The sequence below is a fragment of the Salmo salar genome, chromosome 15, assembly GCF_965601325.2.
Source record: "Salmo salar chromosome 15, fSalSal1, whole genome shotgun sequence".
Taxonomy (NCBI): domain Eukaryota; kingdom Metazoa; phylum Chordata; class Actinopteri; order Salmoniformes; family Salmonidae; genus Salmo; species Salmo salar.
Window position 1 is genome coordinate 101,322,846 of NC_138305.1, and position 20,053 is coordinate 101,342,898.

The following is a 20,053-nucleotide window of genomic DNA, read 5'->3' on the forward strand; positions in this document are numbered from 1 at the left end:
ACAAAACAAAACAACAAAACTTACAAAGACCGTGAGGATGTAGTGCCCAAACACACTAACAATCAATCAATATCCCACAAAATGCAGGTGGGGAAATAACTACTTAAATATGATCCCCAATCAGAGGCAACGATAAACAGCTGCCTCTAATTGGGAACCACATTAGCACCAACATAGAAATATACATACTAGATCATTCCCTAGTCACGCCCTGACCTACTACACCAAAGAGAACCAAGGGCTCTCTATGGTCAGGGCATGACACATGTCTGTTTTTACCAGGTTGGACAAATCCCAGGTTCTTCAACAGGCATGGAAAAACACAGGCCTAGAAAAAAAACGTAAAAAAAACATTCCATAACCATGGCAACAACAGGTGGGTGTTAAGCAATAAACTTTCACCCTGATTCTATTGGCCTCTAAACAAAATAACCTCAAGCGATAATACAAATAATACAAAAACAAACTTCTGTCAAAAGTATTCACAGAGCAATTTGGGGGATTTCGATATCCAGCTTAACAAAACAATGTGTGACTATATTAAGAGTATGACTGATGAGGTTACAAACAGTTGCAGTTGAACTTTAGTCGTAAGTATTGGCAGCGCAATTGCCTGTCCTGGTAAGAAACAAACTCCCAAAATAATATTTGCAGCTGTTCTGGCCAACTAGTCCCTAGATACGCCTCGCTAAATTTAAAGTCATCGAGGGAATGAAAGAGAAAGAAAGAAAAGCTTTGTATTTGAATAATGTGATGGTTTGACCAGATTGTTTGCTTTTCCTATTCTGTTACATTAAGTTCTGTTACATCAACCTTGTATGTCACCGGGCAGGCCATTCATATAGTCACACAGCAGGTTGTTCATTTCTCTAATACCCTGTCACACACACACACACACACACACACACACACACACACACACACACACACACACACACACACACACACACACACACACACACACACACACACACACACACACACACACACACACACACACACACACACACACACACACACACACACACACACCTGTCATACCCTGTCATACATACCCTGTCACACACACGCATGCTGGTGCGACCCAGGCAGCCGACCCTGCAGAGCTGTCTCTGTAATGAAGAAGTGACCTTAACTGGAGACAACAGACAGAAGCCCAGATTCAATCAGCATGAGTCCTCTATATGAACAAAGTCCTGCGTTCAAATACTATTTTAAATCATTTAAAATGCCTTTATCTGCGCTTGATTGAGCTTGCCTGGCTTAATGGGACAATAGAATAGTCCCAGAACTTCAATCCTTGTCGATCTGGCACTCCAGGCAGGCCAAAGCAGACGCTTAAAGTAATAACAAATTCCTCTGGGCACAGCCGGAGCTCTGAGCCGAGCACCTGGCATATTACAAATGACCACTGGTCCTGGTCTGACTGCCATCTATAAAGGTCCTCTGACAGCATTCAAAATTATAACAGTGTTTCATGTTCGTCCCCGGGCAGGCAGGTCTGATAGGCAACACTGCCCCTGCGAAGACATGTTAATAGACAATAGGGAAATGTTTCTAGGAATGATGTTGTATTTCTTGAGGAAATCTTGTTTCTGTTTTTCTTCCCATCCTCTTGTTTCTCTGGTCTTTAGTTGTGGTCATGCCACAGATGGACAGCTTAGCCAAGTATAAAGTACCGTGAAAATATATTTTGCTTGGCTCATGAATCTGTAAAAATGTAATGGATAAGAGACAGAAAAAACATTCTCAACAGAAAATGTCCTGGGCCCCTTACAGCTCTAAACAACAACAACAGCAACAATCCACTTTGTTTGTTTTAACAGAAATGTGATTGTTTGTTACTGCCAGCGGACATGACCATGTTATTCCTAGAGAATATTATTGTGTGACCATGTTATTACTAGAGAACGTAGCTGTGTGACCATGTTATTACTAGAGAACGTAGCTGTGTGACCATGTTATTACTAGAGAACGTAGCTGTGTGACCATGTTATTACTAGAGAATGTAGCTGTGTGACCATGTTATTACTAGAGAATATTATTGTGTGACCATGTTATTCCTATAGAATGTAGCTGTGTGACCATGTTATTACTAGAGAACGTAGCTGTGTGACCATGTTATTCCTATAGAATGTAGCTGTGTGACCATGTTATTACTAGAGAACGTAGCTGTGTGACCATGTTATTCCTATAGAATGTAGCTGTGTGACCATGTAATTACTATAGAACGTAGCTGTGTGAACACGTTATTCCTAGAGAACAACTGTGTGACCATGTTATTCCTAGGGAACATAACTGTGACCATGTTATTCCTAGAGAACATAGCTGTGTGACCATGTTATTCCTAGAGAACATAGCTGTGTGACCATGTTATTCCCAGAGAACGTAGCTGTGTGACCATGTTATTACTAGAGAACATAGCTGTGTGACCATGTTATTCCTAGAGAACGTAGCTGTGTGACCATGTTATTACTAGAGAACGTAGCTGTGTGACCATGTTATTACTAGAGAACGTAGCTGTGTGACCATGTTATTACTAGAGAATGTAGCTGTGTGACCATGTTATTACTAGAGAATATTATTGTGTGACCATGTTATTCCTATAGAATGTAGCTGTGTGACCATGTTATTACTAGAGAACGTAGCTGTGTGACCATGTTATTCCTATAGAATGTAGCTGTGTGACCATGTTATTACTAGAGAACGTAGCTGTGTGACCATGTTATTCCTATAGAATGTAGCTGTGTGACCATGTAATTACTATAGAACGTAGCTGTGTGAACACGTTATTCCTAGAGAACAACTGTGTGACCATGTTATTCCTAGGGAACATAACTGTGACCATGTTATTCCTAGAGAACATAGCTGTGTGACCATGTTATTCCTAGAGAACATAGCTGTGTGACCATGTTATTCCCAGAGAACGTAGCTGTGTGACCATGTTATTACTAGAGAACATAGCTGTGTGACCATGTTATTCCTAGAGAACGTAGCTGTGTGACCATGTTATTCCTAGAGAATGTAGCTGTGTGACCATGTTATTCCTAGAGAACATACCTGTGTGACCATATTATTCCTATAGAACGTAACTGTGTGACCATGTTATTCCTATAGAATGTAGCTGTGTGACCATGTTATTCCTATAGAACGTAGCTGTGTGACCATGTTATTCCTAGAGAATGTAGCTGTGTGACCATGTTATTCCTAGAGAACATACCTGTGTGACCATATTATTCCTATAGAACGTAACTGTGTGACCATGTTATTCCTATAGAATGTAGCTGTGTGACCATGTTATTCCCAGAGAATGTAGCTGTGTAACCATGTTATTCATAGGGAACATAGCTGTGTGACCATGTTATTCTTAGGGAACAACTGTGTGACCATGTTATTATTAGAGAACGTAGCTGTGTGACCATGTTATTCCTAGATAACATAGCTGTGGGACCATGTTATTCCTAGAGATCATAGCTGTGGGACCATGTTATTCCTAGAGATCATAGCTGTGTGACCATGTTATTTTTAGGGAACAACTGTGTGACCATGTTATTCCTAGGGAACAACTGTGTGACCATGTTATTCTTATGGAACATAGCTGTGTGACCATGTTATTCCTGGTGAATTTACCTGTGGCGGATTGAAAATATATGAAAGCCAGGCTAGAGAGTGTCCTGGACAGATAAAGATCATCTCTGTTCCGGAAGAGAACCCACAGAAGTTTTTTGACACTGGCTTGGATTTTTCCTTATCACATTATTCCTTCAAGGTTACTGCAACTATGGTGGATCATGCGTAACCAGACTGGAAAACAATGGTTCTGCTTGGCTTGGCTTGGCTCAGTAGTGTGAAAACTACGGTTCTGCTTGGCTTGGCTTGGCTCAGTAGTGTGAAAACTACGGTTCTGCTTGGCTTGGCTCAGGAGTGTGAAAACTACGGTTCTGCTTGGCTTGGCTTGGCTCAGTAGTGTGAAAACGACAGTTCGGCTTGGCTTGGCTTGGCTCAGTATTGTGAAAACGACGATTCTGCCTGGCTTGGCTCAGGAATGTGAAAACTACGCTTCTGCTTGACTTGGCTTGGCTCACTAGTGTGAAAACTACGGTTCTGCTTGACTTGGCTTGGCTCAGTAGTGTAACAAGGACATAATATTGAACACAAATCATAGGGAAGTGTTGAGCCACCACAACCATCAGTCTACTATAACTGACCTCCTATAATTATACTGTACCATCTGGCCACATATTTTCAGTTCACAAACCACACTGGTCAAAGTCTGATTTGAAATTGGTAGACACATTGATATATGGATTTAATTGTATACACAGATAAAGATACAACATGTACGTACACTGAGTGTACAAAACATTAAGAACACCTGCTCTTTCCACGACATCGACTGACCAACATCCCTTATTGATGTCACCTGTTAAAACCACTTCAATCAGTGTAGATGAAGGGGAGGAGTCAGGTTATAGAAGGATTTTTAAGCCTTTAGACAATAGAGACATAGGTTGTGTATGTGTGTTATTCAGAGGGTGAATGGGCAGACTAAATATTTAAGTGCCTTTGAATGGTGTATGGTAGAAGGTGCCTGGTGCACCTGGTTTGAGTCAAGAACTGCAATGAACTTTCGACACCTTGTAGAGTCCATGCCCTGATGAATTGAAGGGGGCGGGGGGTGCAAGTCAATGTTAGTATGGTGTTCCCAATGTTTGGTATACTCAGTATAGGTAGCTCATAGTAATAAGGATCTTACAAAACATTTGTAACAGATTATTGTTGTCATAAGTATGTCATGCAGTTGAAGGATCTATGCAGTATATTATCATTTCAAAGTAAAGGAATGGAAAATATAACAAAAACATACATACATCTGTACATATGTCAACATAAGGTAGTAACAACGTCAACTGACATATTTACATTTCTCATTTGTTTAGACATAGAATAAATAAGAGATAAAACATATCTGGAACATATAGCATGACTCAAAGTCTGACGTAATATGAAACTGATCCCTGTTCTTTGTGGTTTGTCTGTCTGCCTAATAATAACCTGGTTAGATTCATCTTAAAACAGAGGGAGCCCCCTCTACTACAGTAAATACAGTATTGTATTGTTCTAGGAGGGTGGCCCCTCTACTACAGTAAATACAGTATTATATTGTCCTAGGAAGGAAAGCCCCTCTACTACAGTAAATACAGTATTGTATTGTCCTAGGAGGGAGGCCCCTCTACTACAGTCAATACAGTACTGTATTGCCCTAGGAGGCAGGCCCCTCTACTACAGTAATACAGTATTATACTGTCCTAGGAGGGAGGCCCTAGTACTAAAGTAAATACAGTATTATATTATCCTAGGAGGGAGGCCCCTCTATTACAGAAAATACTGTATCATATTGTCCTAGGAGGGGGCCCTAGCCTGGTCACAGATCTGTTTGTATTGTCTTGTGCCAACTCCTATGGTCAGTTGGCAAGACAGCCCAAACAGATCTAGGACCTGGCTAGGGAGGCCACTCTTTCTACTATATATTACATTGCTGCTACAACAATACAGGCACTTTGTTTGGCTGTGAGTGACTTGGATCTAGCCTGGTCCCAGATCTGTTTGGTCTGCCTAGCCATGACAATGACCATAGATGTTGGCAAAGCAGCACAAACAGATCTGAGACCAGGCTAATTTGGATCCTGATATCAACGGAATGATAGTTTCACCATAATACACTAAGGATTATTTTTGTTACTTTTTTAAAACTTTACTTAATTTAGTAAATATTTTCTTAACTCAATTTTTTTTAAATTTCACGTTAAAGTTGTAATCGTTTGTACTTGGGGCCTGTGTCAAATAAAATGTGATTAGATTTGATTTGATGCTATCATTCTATATTTAAACAATACAAGTCATTTTAGGCATACTAAAGTGTGCTAAATTTATCTTAGAAATGTCATCTGCATTGTTACTGTGCTTAAGACCTGAACATGTGATTATGCTTTGTTTCCTATATAGATACTGTAGTATTAAAATATTTGGTATTTCGTCTTTTTTGTTCTGTATCACTTTTCTCAAGTACATCTCTGTCGGAGCCTTTACAATTATAGGATACATTTCGTACATGCATTCATCATAATCTCTTACACAATTTATAAATACTAATGATTGTACTGTTCCTCTGACATACTTTAAATAAATATATTATACAATTTTAATCGATTTAAATGGAATGGTCATACATTGGTGTGTGCTGTTGCAAAAAGTTATATTTGTAGTTTCCTTTGTTGTGTGGTCTGCGTTCGATCAATTCCTTTATTTCTTTTATACTCTGTGTTATTACTTGTGCGTGCGCTTGACACCATATATCCAAGATATGGTCATCACTGCATATTTGCAATGTGATATCTCTATTTTCATATCTTTTCATGTTATTTACAGAAGTGAATTAGTTGTTGTGCACCTCAGTGTGTCTCGCGGCCAGTGTGTGAAGAGACACGTTTCCTTGTGTTTATGAGTTATACACGACACTCAGACATAAGGGTGGTGTTGCACTTCTAACAAGTACTATATATCTGTATATCTATATATCTATATATCTATATATCTGTATGAAATGTAATCACACAACAGCTGATTTTTGAAGCCTTGGCCTGTTAACTTAATACTCTCTCTCTCTCTCTCTCGCTCTCTCTCGTCTAGTATCATTTATTCAGAGAGGTCTAGGCCTGATGTTACTGCATCGTTGAGTGTTTCTCCTCTCTTCCCCAGCCTTTCACAAGTCACCATTGTTCTTTCTTTCTTTCTGTTCTTGAAACTTGAGTTGATGAATTCTGAATTCCACCTCAAGCATGCATTTAGAATCCATTTTGTTGATTTACTGAAGTTTATCCATAATGCTTTCACTCTCCTGACCGTTCTCGAAGGATTGCTCTCAGAGTTGTAATATCCTTGTCATCCTGTGTTTGTTCTTCTTCCAAGAAATGTCCTTTCCAGTTCTCTCTCTCTCTCTCTCTCTCTCTCTCTCTGCATAGCCGTAGTGAGCTTTGTACGTTAGGCATGCAGTCCATTCCTCCTGTTCTCTTGCATGGGGTGAAGTGACTAGCCGTGAAGGGAATCACATTCCTACTATGATTGTACTATTCTGTTTAGACAGAAACAGAGATGTAGAGACAGTAGCCTCAAATGAATCAATGTACAGTATGTTTACATTCCATGATGTTTAGGTCTGTATTTCATGTCTTCATATGTACAGTACGTTTACATTCCATGATGTTTAGGTCTGTATTTCATTTCTTCATATGTACAGTAGGTTTATATTCCATGATGTTTAGGTCTGTATGTCTTCACTCATGTTTGTCCTCTCGATCAATAACAACCTCCTCGGTGAGAGGGTGAGGAGACAGAAGGGACAGACAGACAGGTGATATTTCATAGGGGTCCTTCCTTCCCGGCCATAACACAGCTGTCCCTGTTTCCATGATGGTCAAATGTGCAGGTGGTGTGTGTGTGTGTGTGTGTGTGTGTGTGTGTGTGTGTGTGTGTGTGTGTGTGTGTGTGTGTGTGTGTGTGTGTGTGTGTGTGTGTGTGTGTGTGTGTGTGTGTGTGTGTGTGTGTGTGTGTGTGTGTGTGTGTGTGTGCGCGTGTGTGCGCGTGTGTGCGCGTGCGTGCGTGCGTGTGTGTGCGTGTGTGTGTGCGTGCGTGGTGAGAGACAGTGTGTGTGAGAGTTTGTGTGACAGAGAGAGACAGTATAAGCTGTTCTCGGTGGAGTGTGTGTGTATTTTGTGCTTATGTCTTCTCTATATAGCTATACGTGTGTATATACAGTACCAGTCAAATGTTGGGACACAAGGCTTTTCTTTATTTTTACTATTTTATACATTGTAGAATAATAGTGAAGACATCAATACTATGAGATAACGCATATGGAATCTTGTAGTAACCAAACATTTGTACAAAAATGTTGATTCTTCAATGTAGCAATCCTTTGCCTTGATGACAGCTTTGCACATTCTTGAAATTCTCTCAACCAGTTTCATGAGGTAATCACCTGGAATGCATTTCAATTAACAGGTGTGCCTTGTTAAAAGTTAATTTGTGGAATTTCTTTCCTTCTTAATACATTTGAGCCAATCAGTTGTGTTGTGACAAGGTGGGGTTGGTATACAGAAGATAGCCCTATTTGGTAAAAGACCAAGTCCATATTATGGCAAGAACAGCTCAAATAAGCAAAGAGAAATGACAGCATCAAGAATTTAAGACATGAAGGTCAGTCAATACGGAAAATTTCAAGAACTTTGAAAGTTTCTACAAGTGCAGTCACAAAAACAATCAAGCGCTATGATGAAACTGGCTCTCATGAGGACCGCCACAGGAAAGGAAGACCCAGAGTTACCTCTGCTGCAGAGTATAAGTTCATTGGAGCTACCAGCCTCAGAAATTGCAGCCCAAATAAATGCTTCACAGAGTTCAAGTAACAGACACATCTCAACATCAACTGTTCAGAGGAGACTGTGTGAATCAGGCCTTCATGGTCGAATTGCTGCAAAGAAACCACTGCTAAAGGACACCAATAAGAAGAAGACTTGCTTGGGCCAAGAAACACAAGCAATGGACATTAGACCGGTGGAAATCTGTTCTTTGGTCTGATGAGTCCAAATTTGGGATTTTTGGTTCCAACTGCCATGTCTTTGTGAGATCCACCGTGAAGCATGGAGGAGGAGGTGTGATGGTGTGGGGATGCTTTGCTGGTGACACTGTCTGTGATTTATTTAGAATTCAAGGCTCACTTAACCAGCATGGCTACCACAGCATTCTGTAGTGATACGCCATCCCATCTGGTTTGCACTTAGTGTGACTATCATTTGTCTTTCAATAGGACAATGACCCAACACACCTCCAGGCTGTGTATGGGCTATTTTACCAAGAAAGAGAGTGATGGAGTGCTGCTTCAGATGACCTGGCTTCTACAATCACCCAACCAATTGAGATGGTTTGGGCTGAGTTGGACCGCAGAGTGAAGGAAAAATAGCCAACAAGTGCTCAGCATATGTGGGAACTCACTCAAGACTGTTTGAAAGGCATTCCAGGTGAAGCTGGTTGAGAGAATGCCAAAAGTTTGCAAAGCTGTCATCAAGGCAAAGGGTGGCTACTTTGAAGAATCTCAAATATAAAATATATTTGAGATAACACTTTTTTTGGTTACTACATGATTCCATATGTGTCATTTCATAGTTCTGATGTCTTTACTATTATTCTACAATGTAAAAAATAGCAAAAATAAAGAAAAACCCTTGAATGAGTCGGTGTGTCCAAACTTTTGACTGGTACTGTACGTGTGTGTGTCAGTAGAGGCTGTCCTTGGTGGTGGAGGTGTGTGTGGTGGTGGAGGTGTGTGTGGTGGTGGAGTCGTCAGGTACGGAGCCCCTGCGGGAGGCTCTGTGTCTGCAGCGTAGGAGGGCCTGCAGCTCCCTGGACACAGAGCTGCTGAAGAAGGTGTAGATCCAGGGGTTGGTACATGAATTCAGACTGGCCAGCAGCATCAGGATGGTGAACGCCACGCCTACATAGAGAGAGAGGACACATGACGCAAAGACACACCCACACACGGCAAGACAAAGGCATATACTGTACAGAGCCTATAGAAAGTCTACAGTTGAACTGTTTTCACATGTTGTTGCACCACAAAGTGGGATTGAAATAGATGTAATTCTGATTGTTTGTCATTGATCTACACAAAATACTCCATAATGTCAAAGTGCAAAGAAAACTCAACACATTTTTACAAATTAATAGAAATTAAAGAACTAAAATATAGTCATTGCATAAGTATTCATCCCCTAAATTACGCTCAACAAAAATATAAACGCAACATGTAAACTGCTGGTCCCTCATATGTCATTTTAGAGAATTTAGCAGTACATCCAACCGGCCTCACAACCGCAGACCACGCGTAACGATGGCAGTCCAGGACCTCCACATCTGATTTCTTCACCTGTGAGATTGCTGGGTGGTTGGGGTGGTGCTGAGGAGTATTTCTGTCTGTAATAAAGCCCTTTTGTGTGGAGAACTCATTCTGATTGGCTGTGCCTGACTCATGGCTGCGCCCCTGCCAAGTCATGTGAAATCCATAGATCAGTGCCAAATGAATATATTTCAATTGACTGATGTCCTCACATGAACTGTAACTCTGCAAAATCTTTGAAATTGATGCATGTTGCGTTTCTATTTTTCTTCAGTATAGTTCAGAAGTAAAAATTGGTTTAACAAATCACATAAGTTATATGGACTCACTCTGTGTGAAATAAAAGGGCTTGACATGATTTCTGAATGACTAACCCTTCCTCTGTCCCCCATACATTCAACATCTGTAAGACCCCTCAGTCAAGTATCGAATTTCAAGCACAGATTCAACTACAAAGACCAGGGAGCTTATCGAAAGCCTCATAAAGAACGGCAGTGATTGGTAGATGGGTAAGAATAACAAATCAGACATTGAATATATCTCCAGTCGTCTGCAGCAATAGCCCATCCGTGAAAAGGATCGACGAGTTGTGCCATTTGGGACACCTCAATAGAGAAGTAAAGGTCATGAATCCCCGCCTTCTCTTTGGGATCAACAGAAAAAAATGAATATATAATAGTACCAGTATTCAGTACGGAAACGAACTGTTCACGAGTTTTCCCCAGTTTTTGGCTCTATTACACGTCCTGTAAATTTCCTTCTGGAACAAAAACCTTGAAACTTTACCTATTTAATTTAGCCACTTCTAACTTCTGATATTCAGTTTTTATGTAGGACACTCTGCACTGGCCTCTCTCTCTCTCTCTAGGACACTCTGCACTGGCCTCCTCTCTCTCTAGGACACTCTGCACTGGCCTCCTCTCTCTCTCTCTCTAGGACACTCTGCACTGGCCTCCTCTCTCTCTAGGACACTCTGCACTGGCCTCCTCTCTCTCTCTCTCTAGGACACTCTGCACTGGCCTCCTCTCTCTCTAGGACACTCTGCACTGGCCTCCTCTCTCTCTCTCTCTAGGACACTCTGCACTGGCCTCCTCTCTCTCTCTCTCTCTCTAGGACACTCTGCACTGGCCTCCTCCCTCTCTGCCTCTCTCTAGGACACTCTGCACTGGCCTCCTCTCTCTCTCTCTCTAGGACACTCTGCACTGGCCTCCTCCCTCTCTCTCTCTCTCTAGGACACTCTGCACTGGCCTCCTCTCTCTCTTGGACAATCTGCACTGGCCTCCTCTCTCTCTTGGACAATCTGCACTGGCCTCCTCTCTCTCTAGGACAATCTGCACTGGCCTCCTCTCTCTCTAGGACAATCTGCACTGGCCTCCTCTCTCTCTCTAGGACAATCTGCACTGGCCTCCTCCCTCTCTAGGACACTCTGCACTGGCCTCCTCTCTCTCTCTCTCTCTCTAGGACACTCTGCACTGGCCTCCTCCCTCTCTGCCTCTCTCTAGGACACTCTGCACTGGCCTCCTCTCTCTCTCTCTCTAGGACACTCTGCACTGGCCTCCTCCCTCTCTCTCTCTCTCTAGGACACTCTGCACTGGCCTCCTCTCTCTCTTGGACAATCTGCACTGGCCTCCTCTCTCTCTTGGACAATCTGCACTGGCCTCCTCTCTCTCTAGGACAATCTGCACTGGCCTCCTCTCTCTCTAGGACAATCTGCACTGGCCTCCTCTCTCTCTCTAGGACAATCTGCACTGGCCTCCTCCCTCTCTAGGACACTCTGCACTGGCCTCCTCTCTCTCTAGGACAATCTGCACTGGCCTCCTCCCTCTCGCTCTCTCTAGGACACTCTGCACTGGCCTCCTCTCTCTCTCTAGGACAATCTGCACTGGCAACCTCCCTCTCGCTCTCTCTAGGACACTCTGCACTGGCCTCCTCTCTCTCTCTAGGACACTCTGCACTGGCCTCCTCCCTCTTCTAGGACACTCTGCACTGGCCTCCTCCCTCTCTCTCTCTCTCTAGGACACTCTGCACTGGCCTCCTCTCTCTCTCTCTCTCTAGGACACTCTGCACTGGCCTCCTCTCTCTCTCTCTCTCTAGGACAATCTGCACTGGCCTCCTCTCTCTCTAGGACACTGCACTGGCCTCCTCCCTCTTCTAGGACACTCTGCACTGGCCTCCTCCCTCTCTCTCTCTCTAGGACACTCTGCACTGGCCTCCTCTCTCTCTCTCTCTCTAGGACAATCTGCACTGGCCTCCTCTCTCTCTAGGACACTGCACTGGCCTCCTCTCTCTCTAGGACAATCTGCACTGGCCTCCTCTCTCTCTAGGACACTGCACTGGCCTCCTCTCTCTCTAGGACAATCTGCACTGACCTCCTCCATCTCTGCACTGACCTCCTCCCTCTCTGCACTGACCTCCTCCCTCTCTAGGACACTGCACTGACCTCCTCCCTCTCTGCACTGACCTCCTCCCTCTATGCACTGACCTCCTCCCTCTCTAGGACACTGCACTGACCTCCTCCCTCTCTGCACTGACGTCCTCCCTCTCTGCACTGACCTCCTCCCTCTCTGCACTGACCTCCTCCCTCTATGCACTGACCTCCTCCCTCTCTAGGACACTGCACTGACCTCCTCCCTCTCTGCACTGACGTCCTCCCTCTCTGCACTGACCTCCTCCCTCTCTGCACTGACCTCCTCCCTCTCTGCACTGACCTCCTCCCTCTCTGCACTGACCTCTAGGACACAGATGTGAACACCTGGAAGGGGTGTGCGAGCAGCAGGGGATAAAAACAGGTCATTTACTGACACTAAGATGTGTTATGTGTTCTGTGTTCTGTGCTTCAGATGAGAGAAGAAAAAACAAACCCAGAGTTTAGAAGTTGGAAGGCAGCTGTACTGTCAGTAATGACTTGGCTTATTGATTTGCTCTGCTTTGCTTTACCATGCACTGCCAGCTAAACTGGGACAACAACATAGGCTTTCTCTCCAACACTTGACAGAGTGCTAGTTGAGTTGAGTTATGTTACGGTGGTGTTACATAAATTATAGTTTTGAATCAGTGAATCAGAGGCAGTGCTCAGAGTAATGGATGCAACGGGATAAATGGACAGGTATAACCGATCAAAGACTTGGTTTTCATGCGTTAGATATATTATTATGAGACATCCTCCCACCAGCCTCCACTGTTCTGGATATGAAGAGAAGATCATATTTATTTTGACCTCAATGACTAAAATATTATATTCACTATAGATTTACTCCTAAAATTAAACTTAGATTTCGACTTGGGGTCTAGAGGTTGAAAGGAATCAAATTCACTCTGTATGGAAATCTAAGGCAAACTCCAGGGTGTTTTTGGACATACAGAGGAGCTCAGTGTTTCCATGTCCTCCGTGTGCTCCGTGTGCTCCGTGTGCTCAGTGTGCTCCGTGTGCTCCGTGTGTGTTTCCGTGTGCTCCATGTGCTCCGTGTGCTCAGTGTGTGTTTCCGTGTGCTCCGTGTGCTCCGTGTGCTCAGTGTGTGTTTCCGTGTGCTCCGTGTGCTCCGTGTGCTCCGTGTGCTCCGTGTGCTCAGTGTGCTCAGTGTGTTTCCGTGTGCTCCGTGTGCTCAGTGTGCTCCGTGTGCTCAGTGTGCACCGTTTGCTCCGTGTGCTCCGTGTGCTCCGTGTGCGTTTCTGTGTGTGTGTTTATGTGTATGCGTGTTTCTGTGTGTGCGTGTGTGTGTGTTGGGCTGTTACGGTGACCGCATTACTGATACACCGGCGGTCATGACCGCTGTCAAATTCGGCACTCTATTTTCCCTCTAATCATTCTGACATCAATGCAAACGTAATTGAAAATCAAATCAAACACTTAATACGACAATGATGAGATGGCCTATAGGGAGGAGGTCAGAGAACTGGCAGTGTGGTGCCATGACAACAACCTCTCTTTCAATGTGAGCAAGACCAAGGAGCTGATCGTGGACTACAGGAAAAGGCGGGCCGAACAGGCCCCCTTTAACATCGACGGGGCTGTATTGGAGCGGGTCGAGAGTTTCAAGTTCCTTGGTGTCCACATCACCAACGAACTGTCATGGTCCAAACATACCAAGACAGTTGTGAAGAGGGCATGACAACACCTTTTCCCCCTTAGGAGACTGAAAAGATTTGGCATGGGTCCCCAGATCCTCAAAAGGTTCTACAGCTGCCCCATCGAGAGCATCCTGACTGGTTGCATCACCGCCTGGTATGGCAACTGCTCGGCATCTGACCGTAAGGCGCTACAGAGGGTAGTACGAACGGCCCAGTACATCACTGGGGCCAAGCTTCCTGCCATCCAGGACCTGTACAATAGACGGTGTCAGAGGAAAGCCCATAAAATTGTCAGAGACTCCAGTCACCCAAGTTATAGACTGTTTTCTCTGCTACCGCACGGCAAGCGGTACCGGAGCGCCAAGTCTAGGACCAAAAGGCTCCTCAGCAGCTTCTACCCCCAAGCCATTAGACTGCTGAACAATTCATAAAAATCGCCACCGGACAATTTACACTGACCCCCCCCCCCCCCCCCCCCCCCCCTTCTTGTACACTGCTGCTACTCGCTGTTTGTTTGTTACCTATGCATAGTCACTTCGCCCCCACCTACATGTACAGATTACCTCAACTAGCCTGTACCCCCGCACACTGACTCGATACCGGTGCCCCTGTATATAGCCTTGTTATTGTTATTCTTATTGTGTTACTTTTTATTATAACTTTTTATTTTAGCCTACTTGATAAATATTTTCTTCTTTTTGAACTGCACTGTTGGTTAATACACTTGTTGTATTCGGCGCATGTGGCAAATAAAGTTTGATTTGATTTAATGAGAACCCATGACCTAATGTTGAGCATCATTTCTATAGGCTATTCATTTGCGTGAGAAAACAGAGTTTTGAAGGCCTCGATTAAAAAGAGGAGGATCCCATTAGCTTTTTATAGATGCTAGGCCGACTATATTTATTTCTAAACTTTCCTAATATAAAGCACATTGCTTTGCTTGTTTCCTCCATTCGCTATTTAAGTGCATAGATGACATGTATTTTTTCCGCTGCCCCTTTTCAGAGACAGGTGCATGATAATAGTCCATTCTAAATCAAAACTAATTTCACACAAATATTATTTAGTATATGTAAAGACAAGATTAAATCAAGAATAGTCTGATGGGTGACAATATTAGCCTATCACTTGTGAATAATATATTATCACTTGTGAATGATGCCCAGCTTGTGTGCTGTAAGACAAGAAACAGAGCATGCGTTTTTTTAGAATTAAAAAAAATCATAGTCGCACACCTCATGTAGCCTAGCCCATAGACCTATATGTTTTGATAAGGTTTGTATCACACCTAAAGTGGCCAACTAACTTCTTAAAATTAAGCACAATTATCCTCTTTACAACTGGTATACGTAGGTGGCGTGAGTTTCTAGTTTGGGGAAGAAAATACACCATAAAAATACACCTTTATGTTAAGGATCGGACCCTTTTTTTCAATTTTCGCCTAAAATGACATACCCAAATCTAACTGCCTTTAGCTCAGGCCCTGAAGAAAGGATATGCATTTTCTTGGTATCATTTGAAAGGAAACACTTTGAAGTTTGTGGAAATGTGAAAGGAATGTAGGAGAATATAACACATTAGATCTGGTAAATACAAGAGAAAGGCAATAATGTATTATTCCAGCCCAGTTGCCATTTAGATTTTGGCCACTAGATGGCAGCAGTGTATGTGCAAAGTTTTAGACTGATCCAATGAACCATTGCATTTCTGTTCAAAGTTTTGTATCAAGACGGCCCAAATGTGCCTAATTTGTTAATTAAGAACCTTTCATGTTCAAAACTGTGCACTCTCATCAAACAATAGCATATTACAGCTTTCACTGTAATAGCTACTGTAAATTGGACAGGGCTGTTAGATTAACAAGAATTTAAGCTTTCTGACAATATCAAATATGTCTATATCCTGGGAAATGCTCTTGTTACTTACAACCTCATGCTAATTGAATTAGCCTACGTTAGCTAAACTGTCCCGCAGGGGACCCACCGATCCTGAAGAAGTTTTAAAGCATTACATGCATTTGTGGTCACTTTTAAGAATGGTGTTTTCCCACTAATTGATAGAATTTTCGAACATTTGTGCTTATAGCCTACTGCCGTGTGCAAATTGCTGCTCTTATAATGTGAAGAAATAGCTTAATAGTTTATCAACATTTTAAGTTAAACGTTCTGATCTGTTGCATCAACCTCATTGCTTTGGGGATCTATCGCTTCCCACAACTGTCCCAGAGTGTTTGGAATATTTCTTTCTCACACAGAAGGACAAGTTGACCAATAGAATAGGTCGATTTTTATACTATGGGGAATTGTAGATTGACATAGGCTAGTGCTTTTGCTGTTTTTCAGGCCTACTCATCTTGTTGGCTGACAAAAAAAAGAGTGGGCAGTGAGAAGGACCCAATGACGTGACGGGCATTGGCTAATAATAATTGAGATATCTGAGAGAGGCATGTGAGTGAGCACGCAGCCGGGAGAAGGGAATTATAATTATTATATTCAGCCCAGGGCACAACGGCCACTGTCCGCAAAAGGCATGGATTAGAGGGCATTACAGCCACACAAGGGGGATGCCACCGGGAAATTTGAGGCATTATCAAGTGCTTGTCAAATTGTGAATGAGAGACTGATCAAGTGTGTGCAGCCTGCGCAAGAAACAGAGCAGAGCTCATGCCTTTCATGCAACTTTTTTCAAATCATCATTTGAAATGCAGCCTTAGAATGTTCAAAAAATCTAAACATATAGCCCAGACTTTGAATCACAACTAAAGTTGCATAAATAACTCTAAGTTAAGCATATAGAAGGACCTGTTTCTTTATTCATTTGTTAAATGCATGTGAGCACTCCCTCAGAAATCGTTTGGATAAAATATCCTTTCTATTCTATTCAGCTATGTTCAATTGTATTCTTCATACTATAAAATAATACAAAATAATGCCACGGAATTCTAAGCAGATCTTGTCTGCTAAATGAACTAGTGTAGCCCACAGCCAAATGGCATAGCCAGATCAGGGCCTAACATAAGGACAACACAAAGTATGCTATTCTGTTCTTCTGAAATAGACTACATTTTATTCATATCATGTTTCTTTAGGCCTGTCTAAAATAAATAATGGATTTACTGTGATTGTGTAGGCTATATTAAATTGATTTTTAACTGTTCCAAAGGTCTACATCAATGGCTATGCGTGGAAGCCAGGAGATGCTAAATGTGTTTATGTTAATTAATTGGCAATTGGCAATTATTTGCTTGACAATCACCAACTGACAAAATGTAATGACTGCCACAGCCCTTGTATGTGCGTTCGTGTGTGCTTTTTGGACCTCTTACCTTGGTCTGGAGGGTTGGGATCCCAGGCGGCCCAAAGCTGGACGATGAAGAAGGGGGACCAGCAGACTGTGTACACCAACACTATCACCAAAGTCATCCTCACCGTCTTAGACATGGCTTTGGAGATGGAGGGGGGCGTCAGGGCCAGGGGGGGTGGGGGAGGGTACTCCAGGGAGGGGCGTGGAGAGGGGACATGCCGGGTGGAGGAGGGGAGCTCGAAGGAGGTGTAGGACTCATGGCAGTAGCAGCCACCATTGTTAGGAGGCACTGAACCACCACTACATCCGCCAGAGGTGACTGGGCCATGGGAGTCATGTGATCTGGGAACTCCAGCTGTACTGGAGCCCCTTCGCTCACTAAGGCCATGGTTGGAGGGGAGGGGGAGGTTATCTGGGGTGTTGAAGGGGTTTTGCTGCGCTGCTGCTGCTGTGTGGTCATTGTGACAGCTGCTGCACTGTGGGCAGGGGGATGGGTAGTCATAGCAGTCTGATGGGGGCACAGCTGTAGACAGGGGGGAGAAGGGGGAGAGAGGGGTAAAGAGAGAGCTGGAGGGGTTGTTGTTCATAGTCTTTAGAAGCTGTCCTTCTCCTACTCCTCTTCCCCCTCCTCCACCTCCTCTCCCCCCTCTTCCCCCTTCTCCTCCTCCTCCTCTCCCCCCTTCTCCTCCTCTCCCCCCTCCTCCTCCTCTCCCCCCTTCTCCTCCTACTCCTCTCCCCCCTTCTCCTCCACCTCCTCCTCCCCCTCCTCCTCTCCCCCCTCCCCCTCCTCCTCTCCCCCGCTCCCTTGTCATTCTACCGTCCTCCTTTTTGACTCTGTGGAAGCGGAAGATGACAGCATTGTTCTTCTTGAGCTCTGCTGACACCATCCTCTCTGACTTCAGATAGATGTTGTTGTGAATCTCTCTGAAGATCCGGATCTGGAATGAGATACATTTTTTATTTCTCCTCTCTCTTCATGTAGTGTTGTGGTGTCTCTCTTTATGTAGTGTTGTAGTGTCTCTCTTTATGTAGTGTTGTGGTGTCTCTCTTCATGTAGTGTCTCTCTTCATGTAGTGTTGTGGTGTCTCTCTTCATGTAGTGTCTCTCTTTATGTAGTGTTGTGGTGTCTCTCTTCATGTAGTGTCTCTCTTCATGTAGTGTTGTGGTGTCTCTCTTCATGTAGTGTCTCTCTTTATGTAGTGTTGTGGTGTCTCACTTCATGTAGTGTCTCTCTTCATGTAGTGTTGTGGTGTCTCTCTTCATGTAGTGTCTCTCTTTATGTAGTGTTGTGGTGTCTCTCTTCATGTAGTGTTGTGGTGTCTCTCTTTATGTAGTGTTGTGGTGTCTCTCTTCATGTAGTGTTGTGGTGTCTCTCTTTATGTAGTGTTGTAGTGTCTCTCTTCATGTAGTGTCTCTCTTCATGTAGTGTTGTGGTGTCTCTCTTTATGTAGTGTTGTAGTGTCTCTCTTCATGTAGTGTCTCTCTTTATGTAGTGTTGTGGTGTCTCTTTATGTAGTGTTGTAGTCTCTCTCTTCATGTAGTGTTGTGGTGTCTCTCTTCATGTAGTGTTGTGGTGTTTCCCTTCATGTAGTGTTGTGATGTCTCTCTTTATGTAGTGTTGTGGTGTCTCTCTTTATGTAGTGTTGTAGTCTCTCTCTTTATGTAGTATTGTGGTGTCTCTCTTTATGTAGTGTAGTGTTGTCTCTCTTTATGTAGTATTGTGATGTCGCTCTTTATGTAGTATTGTGGTGTCTCTCTTTATGTAGTGTTGTGGTGTCTCTCTTTATGTAGTGTTGTGGTGTCTCTCTTTATGTAGTGTTGTGGGGTCTCTCTTTATGTAGTATTGTGATGTCTCTCTTGTCGTGATGGGTGTTTTGTCCTGTATTTGTATTTTTAATCCCAGCCCACGCCCCCTGCAGGAGGCCTTGCATTGTATATAAGAATTTGTTCTTAACTGACTTGGCTAGTTAAATAAAGGTTAAATAAAATAAAAAGATAATCCATCCACCTGACAGGTGTGGCATATCAAGAATCATCATTACACAGGTGCACCTTGTGCTGGGGACAATAAAAGGCCAATCTAAAATGTACAGTTTTGTCACAGAACACAATGCACAGATGTCTCAACTTTTGAGGGAGCATGCAATTGGCATGCTGACTGCAGGAATGTCCACCAGAGCTGTTGCCAGATAATTTAATGTTAATTTCTCTACCATAAGCCACCTCCAACATCTTTTTAGAGAATTTGGTAGTACGTCCAACCGGCCTCACAAGCGCAGACCATGTGTAACCACGCCAGCCCAGGACCTCCACTTCAGGCTTCTTCACCTGCAAGATCATCTGAGATCAGTCACCCGGAAAGCTGATGAAACTGAGGACTATTTCTGTCTGTAATAAAGCCATTTTGTGGGGAAAAACTCATTCTGATTGGCTGAGCCTGGCTCCCCAGTGGGTGGACCTGGCTCCCAAGTGAGTGGGCCTATGCCCTCCCAGACCCACCCATGGCTGCACCCCTGCAAAGTCATGTGAAATCCATAGATTAAGGCCTAATGAAATTATTTAAATTGACACATTTCCTTATATGAACTGTAACTCAGTAAAATCTTTTAAATTGTTGCATGTTCCATTTATATTTTTTATTCAGTATAGTTAAAACTAATAGAAAAACGTAACATAGACAATAAAAACCTATTTTGTAACAGATTGCTAAACCCAATCATCCCAACA

At 43.3% G+C, this 20,053-nt stretch overlaps 1 protein-coding gene across 1 annotated transcript in view; it reads right to left on the reverse strand.

Moving 5' to 3' along the window:
- Positions 1-271: 271 nt before the first annotated feature.
- The window catches only part of LOC106572707 (vasopressin V2 receptor), a 72,234-nt gene continuing 52,452 nt past the window's right edge, over positions 272-20,053 (reverse strand). Inside the window, exons 6-8 of the mRNA XM_045696361.2 lie at positions 18,128-18,264; positions 17,349-17,704; positions 272-9,550 (exon numbers count right to left, since the gene is read on the reverse strand). Coding sequence (XP_045552317.1) covers positions 9,333-9,550; positions 17,349-17,704; positions 18,128-18,264 — 711 coding nt within the window. The 3' untranslated portion in view covers positions 272-9,332. The remainder of the gene's footprint in view (positions 9,551-17,348; positions 17,705-18,127; positions 18,265-20,053) is intronic.